The sequence below is a fragment of the Ostrinia nubilalis genome, chromosome 2, assembly GCF_963855985.1.
Source record: "Ostrinia nubilalis chromosome 2, ilOstNubi1.1, whole genome shotgun sequence".
Taxonomy (NCBI): domain Eukaryota; kingdom Metazoa; phylum Arthropoda; class Insecta; order Lepidoptera; family Crambidae; genus Ostrinia; species Ostrinia nubilalis.
The window spans coordinates 11,819,005-11,831,438 of record NC_087089.1 but is presented as its reverse complement, the minus strand read 5'-3'; the positions used below and the strand labels follow the sequence as shown (position 1 = coordinate 11,831,438).

The following is a 12,434-nucleotide window of genomic DNA, read 5'->3' as shown; positions in this document are numbered from 1 at the left end:
AACAATTTTCACGGGAGGCAGCAGCCCCCTTTTTCCCTAGTGAGGTACCTATGCTGGTTTTTGAACTCATAGCTTGTTCATTCGGTAAAACAGCGAGCACCATTCACTACTTCCTTATTAATCAATGTTTTAAAATAATTCACCCTTTATGTAATGAGACCATTAATTAAAGAATCTACAGTGTAGAGAACCTACACATCTATATCTATAAAAGCGAAAGGTCACTGACTGACTCACTCACTCATCACGAAATCTGCTATGCTAATGCTAGGAGTCTCAAATTTTGCATGGGGGTTCCTTTTAGAACGTAGGTGCTCACTAAGACGGGATTTTGCAAACTTCAATCCCTGCGCTGGTAAAACGGGATCCACACGTACGAGGTCGCGGGCGGCCGCTCTGCACACGCTGTATACGTATTGCGGTTGTATAGCGAGTCATAATTTTCCATTTCAGGTTTCCATTCGCGAATATTGTCGAAACAAAAGCGTGGCATATTTAGTATTGGAAATATCGGGCGATAGTGGCCAGCGGTGGTCGCAAAAAGCGCGAATGCCGTCCTCACAGATATTGCAATTTCGCTACCAATACGCAGTTTTTGTATCGTTACCGCACACATACCTAGTAGTAGGAACGAAATAGGCTTTTTGTGCGACGGAAAACATGCGGCGATAAAAGAATCCTCTGGTAGAGCAGCATATATACATAAATGGAAAAACTAGTCTCCAAAACGGACGTTCACTGTGAAAAGAGAAATGAAAAACATTTCAGGAATTCAGGACGATGGCAACTTGGTAAGTAGGCCACTTAGTCAGTGCCTTAACACCTCAGATCATAGAAGGGAACTTAACACTGATGTTAGAGTTATTAAAACGGCCACATAATCAAGTTTATTATGCTTACTAAAGTAAAATGCACACCACACAAAAATTCAAAATGGAAGAAAGTACCTAACAAAATATTAAAAAATTTCACATTTCAGCGATCTTATCGCATGGAAGCGATCTCTTCCAGACTCCATTAATTAGACATTGTAATTTAGGAGGTATATAGGTATCATTTAAAAATAGGTAGTACCTACCTATCATTATAAAAAATAAAAACTTGTGTAAAAAATAGATCTCTGCATTACATCCTGGACATTTGCCTGCAGATTTATGCAGTCCGCGCGAACAGAGCAGCCCGAGTAACGCGAGCTTCTGCTCCAATTCACCTTTAGTCAAATGGTCTGTGAAAACTGATAATGCCCTGAACTTATCACTGATTTTGTATGGACTGAATAAGGAATGGACTGTGTGTTTCAGATAACGGGTCGTGCCTTAGAAATGAAGAATACCTACGTACAAGATGAATGAAACCCATTTAAATATTTTTTTATCCACAGCGACGAAGCTCCTGGCCTGCATCTCACCTGATGGAAAGTAATGATCAGGCCGAAGGTGGAAGCGAGCTTCCTCGACCAAATAGTAACTTGCTATCTTGACCTTTACTGCCGGAACACAACAGTGCTGTTAACATTGTTATGACGACAGACTTAGGTAAGATGGTGGTAGCTAGACATGCGGACTTAGAACAAGCCTTACCAAACCGAACAGAAAATCTGCCCGTATTGGTAATCGAACCCGGGACCCCTGGATCTGAAGCAGGTGGTCAGCACTAGATCACGGCGGTTACCCTTAAGTCATTATAAATACGACCACCAGGAATCAAGAAGGTAAATAAAAGAAATGCTTAATTATTTTAAATTGTTTATTTTCTTGTTATGTAATTCATTAATAAATAAACATACGACTATTATACACCAATTAATATAGATATGATTACGACATTGGAGCTTTGTTATTTTACACAAACATAGATTGATCGGAATATAAGAAGATTAGTAATTTAAACACAATAGCTGCTGGATAATTTATAAAGAAATAAAAGATATTTGGTAATATCGTATCTACCTATTAATATAGATATGATTACGACATTGGAGCTTTGTTATTTTACACAAACATAGATTGATCGGAATATAAGAAGATTAGTAATTTAAACACAATAGGTAGCTGCTGGATAATTTATAAAGAAATAAAAGATATTTGGTAATATCGTATCTACCTATCTATGTACTTACGGTTCGACCGTCACCGCGAAGAAATATCGCTGAAGTTAAAAAGTAAAGTCATAGTAACTGGACGAAGATCATCCATAACATTACTGAAATGAACAACTATGAAGTAACTTATTAGTAATCAATCTGTGACTATGAGCAAACCATATTCGAGTAATATCAAAAACCCGACAAATATCTACTGTGTCAGTTTCAATCTCGCATTAATTTACACTTTAAACGATTGCAAGAGACGTTAACAAAAACCTAACACTGACAATGAGTTGATGAATAAAATTTCCCGGAAAATTCGACATTCTCCACAGATAGGTATTTTTACGAGTGCGGAAATTATGAAATCCGTCTTTCAATTTCCGGGAAAAAATAATAATTAGTGTTTTCTTTTTGCCAACTGTTCCTATTCACCCTTTATTGCATCGCGTTAACATTAAAAAGTTGTGTAAAGTCCTGTATTGTTTTAATACTTCAATTTATTACTTTGCTCACATATTGAATAAGTATATTTTATTAAAATCTATCGCGCACCTCACTCGGCAAGAGCCATGAAGTTCTATGCTACAAACAAAACTATGACTGCAAGATTATTCTGCAGTCTCTGTCGGGCTACTACTACTACTATCTATTTAGCACCGATTCCAAATCTTTTGTCTATACGTTGCTGTAGATCAGGCCAGCGTCTCACTTTGAGTAGGAGGAATATCTCTGAAAATACGGAACCGGTCTCAGAAAAGATATATTCAAGTCTGATCGATCAAAATAATATGAGGGCTTTCGCAAATGAAAAATCCGCCAGATGGCAATAGGTAGACGCGAGGTCCAAATGCTGCATGATTGGTTATTTTTGACATGACATTGACAGATATGTCAAAATCCACCAATCACGCAGCAGTCAGATCCCACATCCACGTCCCGCCATCTAGCGGATCTTTCATTCGCGAAAACCCTCATTAATAAAATTCAATCAAAAATTGAATCTAGCTGGCGTAAGCCCTGGCTTATGCTGAGTGTGGTCCCGTTAATTTGGATGTCTTTAGACAATTACAGGTTACAATTTTATACAAAAATATAATTTAATACATATCCAGCTATGTAAGTACATATTAATACATAGTCATATATATTAAAAAACTTTAAAAATTAAAGCAAAAATCCAAAGTAAAATTCTTAGTCATTCAAACTTTATTGTGAGTGCAGTGTAACATAATTATGAGATCTTTATTATTTTATTATATCTCATTAACTTGCTATATTCTATAGATCCCTAGTACTTTGATGTTAAGAATTACGTTTCAGAATTAATAATACACAGATTCGAACTCATTCGTGTGTTATTATACTAACACAAACTACTTAAACAATTACTAAGGTAGGTAATAAAGATATTTATATCACACCTTAGTGTTTAGTTGTACAAGATCCAATTGAAATACAATTTCATTTATGTACACACGCCCACACCTGTTAGCTATCCATTTCCATTTTTGCTCTCGCTCTAATCAAATGGCGATTCTTTGTGATAGAACGTCAATGGGCAGTTAACACTGTTGGCGATAGTACCTACTTCACATACAAATATAATTTGATTTTCTTAGCGCCGATCATAAAATTGTTAGTTTACTTTTTTCTGAATTAATTAATACCAAATTAATTAGATAGGTACCTAAGTGTTGACATCATACGATTGAAAAGTCATTCGGTATTCTAATATAGCCTTTTGGAATCTATCCTTCTCATTCATAAACCTACTTTAAATGAGATAACACTAAATACTTCCAAAAAATAGCTCACGCATGATTATATGACCTTACAATGTTTTAGGTTTAGGCAAAAAATGTTTTTAAATCATATTCATGGAATACATTTTTATTTCAAAAAAGTTAGAATAAATGGGGTTTTTTAAAGTTCAGTGTACAATCTCACAACTCAAGCTCAGCAAAGCATGCCAACACTGAATTCCATAAGATCATAAACATAATAATAATAATTATGCTTTATCCTATCTACATGTAAAAATACTTCCCATTCATTCGGTTTTTAATAACATTGCAGAATAAATATTAAATAATAAAAAAGTGGTGTTAATTATTCATTAATTTGTTAATTTAAAGTGATATGCAATGAAATTTTACGACTGGTCTTTTACCTCTTAAAAATAAAATACAAAACTAGTAAGTCAGAAAATTTTAAGTGGAAAACAATCATGGGAATCATTACCTAAATTAAGCAGTCTCAAAAGATAGACTTCTTTTATACTTTCATAATCTGATTTTACTTCAGTACCTCTAGCATGAACAACTTTCGTCTTCGAATCGTTTGGGTATTCGATAAAATTCGATCGAATTCAACGATAACGTGACAATTTTGATTGTCAAAATTAGATTCGTGCTACCATTTCTCATACTAAGCTCACTTTCAGAGGGGCTCTGTTTAAGTTTTCATACTAAATCTTTGATGACGATTTGAATACGCAAACAATTCGAAGTCGAAAGTTTTTCGTGCTAGAGGCACAGGCCTACAGTGACGACACACTGAGATCAGCTTATAAATATAAATACAGTGTAAAGCCGCAGGTTAAGAATCACGAGACAAAAGCACGCGTTAGAGTTCCATTGTCCACAGCACACTCATGTTCTTATATTACTAGGTTTGTTGTTTGTTAGAGCAAGCTTTGTTCCACCATAATCTTCTCGTAGCCAGGAGGCGGCGGATACAAGAAACTGTCTAGGTTTATATCTAGGATTGCGCCGTCGTCAACTGGAAATAATGAAAATATATTGTTTAATTATGTACTAAACCAAAAGGATTGCTACAAATTGTAATAACAGCTTAGACTTGGAATAAAGTCCGATGGCGCTGCCATCATGTAAACATCGGCTCCGTGATTTTTATTAATTTAATATTACCAAAACTCGACATAGTGAAGTAAAATTGTGACAAAAATGTAAAGTAATCCACGAATCATGTGCACAAGTGTTATCTCCCGGATTCCTGTAGGCGAAACTAAGAAAAACAATCCAGAAGTGCTGTGAACAAATGTTAGTGGAAAAGACCAATGACTTGAAAATAGTGAAGTTTGACTAATTGTGACCATTCTATAAACAATAAACAATCAGTGAATCTATACTACTGTGAATAAATTACGGCGTAAAGACATTTAACAAAATTAATATAATTGTGGCGGTTGATCTTATTCAAAGAAGTGTGACCACTAGTGGGATTCTCGATTTCATTGCGGTAAACATAAGCCCTATTATCGCATAGACCTGATCTAAACGCCATCTACAGACTCAGACTCTTAATGTCAATAGTGAGTGCGAAATAAATGAGACAGTGCTGACATCTGTTGGAAATCTGTGAAACTAAAAATCGCGATGCTTTTTACTTGACTCATAGTGATCATTGATTTCGTCACGTCAAGTATTGTACATTTGGCGCAGCGGCAAATACATTGGACTGGATAACCTGCAGAACCAGGGTTCGAGTCTCATCATCGACATAATTTTTTCTTGACAAATATTATTTATTAGAATCTTGACTTGCAATATTTTCATAAAAATGGACAACTACGGAAATATAAATACACAGAGACGAGGCATAAACTTGAACTTTAATGATAGTGAATTAGACATGGAGATGGATATGTCATACCAAAGTCTACCAACTGAGACTGGGTATAGGGACGAAATTAACGAAACAACGGCTGACGAAAAAATAAATAAACTGAAGATTGAACTACAGATAGCACATAACCAGGTTGACAACTTGATTCTGGAAAATGGTGTTCTAAATAAACAATTAACCGAGTACAAAAATAAGATAGAACGTTATAAATCGGTAGGCATCGGAATACCTTCAGTCAGTCAGTTTAGCCGAACACCAGTAAGATTTTACTCACCTCAATATAAACGGCGCTTTCAATACACTGCCATGAAAGTTAGTCTACCTAGAACATCTTTACGAGAACTAACTCAAAATGCTATTAGTTATAGTCCGTCAAAAGAAAATAATGGAAATAAGGTGAATCCTGAAAGTACATACCTAACACACACCAGTATTAGTAACCCATCGCCGGGGGCGAAATCTCCAGAAATTGACACTCAAAAAATGAATAATAACAGCGTTGACATGGCCACCTTAATAGACTGTGGTAACAGAACGACCGCAAATACCTCAACTACATAGACATAGAAACTCCTGCCCAACTTTCTCACGCGAAAACTTTATCTGTAAATAACAATTCCACTGAAGCTGAGGAAGATTTTTTTCGTGAATCACCAAAATCCGATTTCAACACATCTGACTCAGAATATTCACCACACAAGTAACAGTTTTTGCGTGTATAATCATATTTTGGTAATGCATCAAAATATAAATGGACTATTAAATAAGTCCGATATATTGAGTGTACATCTATCTAATACGGCCCAGGAAGGAAGGTTAATTGACGTGGTTTGCATAACAGAACATAATATGAAAGAGGATGATTATGAGTTTCTTAATATAGCTAATTATACCCTTGCTGCAAGCTTCAGTAGAAATAGTCGTAGTGGTGGCTCCTGCATTCTGGTGAGAAACACTCACAAATTTTGTAATCTGGATGTCAAAGAGTTTAGCTTAAGTAATGTTGTTGAAGGATGTGCCATTGAACTTCTAGATCACAAGCTTGTAATAATATGTATCTACCGAATACCCAAAAACAACATCGACTCGATGACTTCATTTTTTAATGCCATAGAGGGAATTTTAACTAAATATAGCTACAATACAAACAAAAAAACAATATTGTGCGGTGATTTCAATATTGATATTTTGAAGCCCCTAAAATTTTCTACTCAGTTTCAGAGTCTGTTGTTGAACTATAACCTTAAACTATGCGTTCGACAACCCACACGGCTGGTGAGTGGTACCTGCATCGATAATATCGCACACAACATTCGAGGCAGTAAAGTAGAAGTTATAGAATTAGCTCTATCTGATCATACAGCACAAGTCATTAAGTGTCCTGTTAAGAGAACATGCTCTATCTCTCATTGGTTTACTGAGAGACGAGATTATAGTAAGGAAAATTTACTTAAATTTAACAAACACCTCCGGAGTCTATCTTTTCGTGACGTGTTTGAGTCTTCTAATGCTCCCGAAGCTTTTAAGGCATTTTATGATATCTTTAAGCTGTTGTATGATCTCTGTTTTCCGATTGTTAGGTTTAGAAACTCAGTAACAAGAAAGCAAAGGTGGATATCTAGCGGCATAAGGAAGGTCTGTAGTCGCAAACGTGATATGTTATGGCATTATAGACTACATCCCAGTAAAGAAAACTTAAATAATTATAAACAATACTCAAAAAGACTTAAGAAAATTATATCACTAACAAAAAAGGCACAAAACAATTATTACATAAATAACGCGAAAAATAAATCAAAAGCAACGTGGACAATCATAAACAAAGAAAAAAGACGCTTCCCTACCGAGAGTATTTCAATTAAGCAAAATGATCGAGTAATCAACGACCCAAAATTGGTAGCGGAAACTTTTAACAACCATTTCATAAACCAAGTTGCTCCCCTATGTAAGCCAAGTAATAAAATAATACATTGTGTCAACAACAAAAATAATAGCTTCTTTATGGTTCCAACTATCCCATACGACATCGGTGTTATTATAAAGTCTTTGAAAAACACTAATAGTTGTGGGTATGATGGGATTACTACCAAAGTCGTGAAATACGTTGCACCAGCTATTGCATCCGTACTTAGTCACGTTATAAATTTATGCATTCAGAATGGATACTTTCCTAACGAATTGAAGATATCGGTCATTAAGCCTCTCTTTAAAAAAGACAATAAAATGGACATGAATAATTATAGACCTGTAGCCCTAATACCGATATTCTCTAAAATAATTGAAAAAGTAATTTTCAATAGATTAAACAACTTCTTTATTCAATATGATATATTTGCTAAAGAGCAATTTGGTTTCAGGAAAAACAAAGATATTAATATGGCAATATACAACTTGATTAACCAAGTACTTACTTGCATGGATAGGAAATTACCCGTCACAGCAGTTTATATGGACATGACTAAAGCCTTCGATCACGTGGATCATGTCATTCTCCTAAAAAAATTAGAACTTTATGGTATAAGAGGTAATATGTTGGATTTTTTGACGTCTTATTTAACTAACAGATACCAAATAACCAGTATTACTAAAATTTGTCCTAAATTAAAAACAGAAAAATGCTTTTGTTCTGAAAGAAAACTGGTAAAGTATGGAGTCCCCCAAGGAAGTATCCTTGGACCATTACTTTTCTTGATTTACATTAATGACATGCCTAAAGTTACAGATTACTCAATGACTTTATTTGCTGACGATAGTACAATATTATTTACTGGAGATAAATTAGAATCCTACAAATCTGACATAAATATGACACTTTCTAATGTAATTGAATGGCTTATTTCAAATAATATTAAAATAAATTTAAGTAAGACGCATATCATGACATTTAAACAATACACAAATAAACTAAATCTGGACATTAAATTTAAACACACAAAAATAGAAGAAACTGACATAACAAAGTTCCTAGGTCTTTGGGTGGATAATAATTTGACATGGAAATTTCAGACAGAAACAGTGTGCAAAAAGCTAAACAAATATTCATATGCTTTATATAGACTTGCCCGACTCGTTAATCAACCCACTGTTTTAATAGCATACCACGCATATGTCGTATCAACGATCCGTTACGGAATCATCTTCTGGGGTAACTCCACGGATAGAGAAACAGTCTTCAGAGCACAAAAGAAATGTGTTCGAGCTCTGTGCAAATTGCGACCAACCGATAGTTGTCTACCACACTTTAGGTCATTGAAACTGCTGACTCTGCCGTGTATTTATATACAGGAAATCTGTCTTTTCGTTAAAAAAAACTTATCTTTATTTGAGACATTAAATAGTAAACGTCATAAAAACAAAATATGCTCGAAAACACATAAGACTGCTTTGTTCACGAAAAATGTCACGGGCATGGCACCACGTATTTTCAATAAGTTACCGGACAACATAAGAAATAAAGAAGAATTAATTTCCTTTAAAAATGCATTATTTCACTTTCTGGTTGAGAAGGCATACTACTCCATTAACGAATTCCTCCTGGACAATTTAAAAATGTGATCATAAAAATTAAATGTTTGCATGTAAAATTATAAAATGAACAGGTATTAGTATTAAGTAACCTTTATATATGTATATTGCACGCCATCTGCTTGGCAAATTGTAGCTGAACAATTTTACGTTTAAATTTAAGATCCATCAATGTATGATATGTACCTACAATTGCAATAAACTAATTTGATTTTGATTTTGATTTTGATTTTTAAAACAATTTATCAGTACCATGCAGTCTGTCTAGGAATACAGAAATCTTTGGCTGTTAATTTTTACAATACAAAATTCACAGTAGAGTAACATAACATTGTAAATCAACTCATCATGCTGGCTGTATATCAAAACAGCCATTTTCTCAAATGCTTTGTTTTCTATAGGGATAACTTTCTCAAATTGTATCCAAAACTCTTTGTATTAATCTTTTGTCAAGAGAAAATAAATATATCTTTTATTTATTTATTGAATATAAAAAGAATAATTTAATATTTCTACTTACCATATAAGGCTGGGTAAACAGTCCCCTTAACATTAGTGACGGGGATCTCCATATTTTTGCCATTCAAATAGAAGTTCAACTCCACATGATCGTAAGCAACGCCGATAGTGTCGCCCTCTACCGGCATCGTAGCAGCTGTGGTAGCGTTATCATTTGTCTTTTCGTTTTCGGTGTGGCTCGGAGAGCCTGTTGAGACTAGCAAGTCCGCTGTGGGTGAGTCTCGTGGGGCAGCTGTAAGGTGGTACAGTTCCACGTTTGCGTTTCGTACTGTGCCATCGCTATTCAAACACCAAGACTCTTTGTCCACTCCACCTAGAATCAAGAAACAATTTTATGTTTATTTGTTTTATTTATTTAAACTTGTAGCACACATACAAACAATGCACCGTGGCGGACTTAATGCCGGATGGCATTCTCTGCCAGTCAACCATGGGTCATGCAGAAAGAGTAAGGCATTCATAAGATAAAGCTACATATCATAATTATGTCACTGTTATGACCTTTAAATGATAGTAAAACTCACTCATTAATTCTAAAGATGCAGTGTCCAGCAATATTATGCTGTAATTTTTAGCAAAACACTCATGTCTGTCCTAATTATTAATTTGGCAATGCTTATGAAATAAGCTTGATGTGATCTGTTTATAAAACAAGCATTGTGAAGGCTGTGATTGCACTGACCAAATGAATGCATAACCGTGACCTTACAAACCATTTATTGATATGAGACATGGTTCTGGTTCACATTGCTTGCTATTATATTTTTCAACCTTAATAATTGTAATGAAAGACTAGTTTGTTGAAGACAAAAAAAAATAAAACCGACTTCAAATGCGTGAACACAAAAAAAATCTAAAAATTAAAAATATTGCGTATAAAAAAGTTCATCCCCAATTTTCCACCCTTGGGGGTGAAATATTTTCTTCAAATTCGCATGAAACCACCCTTTTGATAATACCTATTCAACAAAAAAATAATCGTTCAAATTGATTTATAATCGGCGGAGATATTGCGTATAAAAAAGTTCATCCCCAATTTTCCACCCTTGGGGGTTGTTTTTTCTATTAATAAATTTAAATGGGACCACCCTTGAGGTATTACCTATACGCCGAAAAAAGATTTGTTCAAATCGGTTCATAATTGGCGGAGTTATCGCGTAACAAACATAGAAAAAAAAAAGAAAAAAAAACATACGGGTCGAATTGAGAACCTCCTCCTTTTTTGAAGTCGGTTGAAAATAAAACTCATTAAGTGTTGTGATGACCCCTGTTTATTTTAAAACTTGGGATTTAACTTTCTTGCATTTAAGGTCAATCTTATGATATTTTTAGTTACATTCACATACTAAGGCTGGGTTGTACCATCTTATCACTTTTGCAAACGTCAAACTTCCGTCAAATTCTGTACAAAAAACACCAGTTATCGTTATGGTTACGGTCAAAGTTAGATGGTGTAACTCAGCCTAAGTTTTGTTCTGGACGTAGTGTATGCTTACCATGGACACGGTTGACGTCTGTTTCTCTAGTAGCCAGGCCTACAGCCCACACTCCTCCTTGCTGCAGCTTCACTTCAAAATACGCCTTGTTTTGGACCAGAGGGGCATTCCCCAGCGCGCATCCAGATCCACAGACGCGTTGACCACCTTTTACAACGACCACTTCGTGTCCTGGATGCAATCATAATAAGAAATGAGCCTCTACCAATGTAGGGTTACAAAGGCTTAAAGTTCGATACTTATACAGTGTCAGTGGTTGTATTATGTGTATCATTCAATCTGTTTGTTTGAAAATAAGCAAAGAATAGTGTCTTTATTGTAATAAACTCATACATACCCATATGCAAAGTATCCAGCTGAACTGGATTCTCTTTGATACGAATTGGCACACTTGGCGTAAGGCTGAAGCCATTGATGCATCCTTTTAAACAGCAGAACATGTTGGTACTATTTTTCAGACTAGTATTTTAACAAATCAATACAATTACAGCAACATGCAATCTAATTATTGTTATTGTATCAAATCTACGTCATTTTCATTCAATAAAAATTGGCAAGTTCGAAGAACTTTGACAACATTTGACAATGGAGGTGACCAGCTGACACTGACACTTGAATGAAAGTTTTTTTTTACTCGTTGTTAACGTCTTTGGGCTATAACTTTTTGGGTACGATCATACATATAGTTTATTATAATCGACTACCATGAATCGATTATTCAATTGACTTATTGACAAAAACCGGTTTTTTGTCTCTAGTCTAGTAAAATATTTTTTTTTAAATCCACAACGAGGAAAGAAGCTTTTAGGCCTGCGGCCTGCTTCCTGGTGAAAAGTGATGATCTGGAGGCGGAGGACGCGAACTTTACCTGGAATCCTCAACTATAGAGGATCTTACCTCCAACAATGGAACTTCCGAGCTGAGATAATCTCAGAAGTCACAAATATTTTGATGATAACAAGAATAGATAACCTACCATAATATCGTTTCAATAGAAAAATAAAGATCTAAATAATCCCTGGAACTAAAATCCATTACCAATTGCTTTGTGGTCCAACGCGAAAGAGAATAAAAGAATAAAATTAACACAGTAAACACATTTTAAATTTAAATAAAACTTGTTTTTCTTACAAATAACAAATCTGTTTCATTTGAAA

General features: G+C 34.8%; 1 protein-coding gene across 1 annotated transcript; it reads right to left on the bottom strand.

The window, feature by feature from the left end:
* Positions 1-4,531: 4,531 nt before the first annotated feature.
* Positions 4,532-11,881, bottom strand: LOC135086678 (SPRY domain-containing protein 7). Its single transcript, XM_063981455.1, has 4 exons — positions 11,615-11,881; positions 11,278-11,448; positions 9,783-10,094; positions 4,532-4,870 (listed from the first exon to the last, which is right to left on the bottom strand). Exons 1-4 carry the CDS (start codon positions 11,715-11,717, stop codon positions 4,773-4,775), a joined length of 684 nt encoding a protein of 227 aa, XP_063837525.1. The 5' UTR covers positions 11,718-11,881; the 3' UTR covers positions 4,532-4,772.
* Between the last annotated feature and the right edge of the window lie 553 nt (positions 11,882-12,434).

What these genes read in the sequence shown, in the direction of transcription:
- LOC135086678 (XM_063981455.1), bottom strand. Translation starts at nt 11,717, where the DNA reads ATGTTCTGCTGTTTAAAAGGATGCATCAATGGCTTCAGCCTTACGCCA. An exon ending in AGACGTCAACCGTGTCCATG is followed by an intron (nt 10,095 to 11,277) that starts GTAAGCATACAC and finishes TCTTGATTCTAG; the next exon opens with GTGGAGTGGACAAAGAGTCT. An exon ending in TGTTTACCCAGCCTTATATG is followed by an intron (nt 4,871 to 9,782) that starts GTAAGTAGAAAT and finishes CATTATTTCCAG; the next exon opens with TTGACGACGGCGCAATCCTA.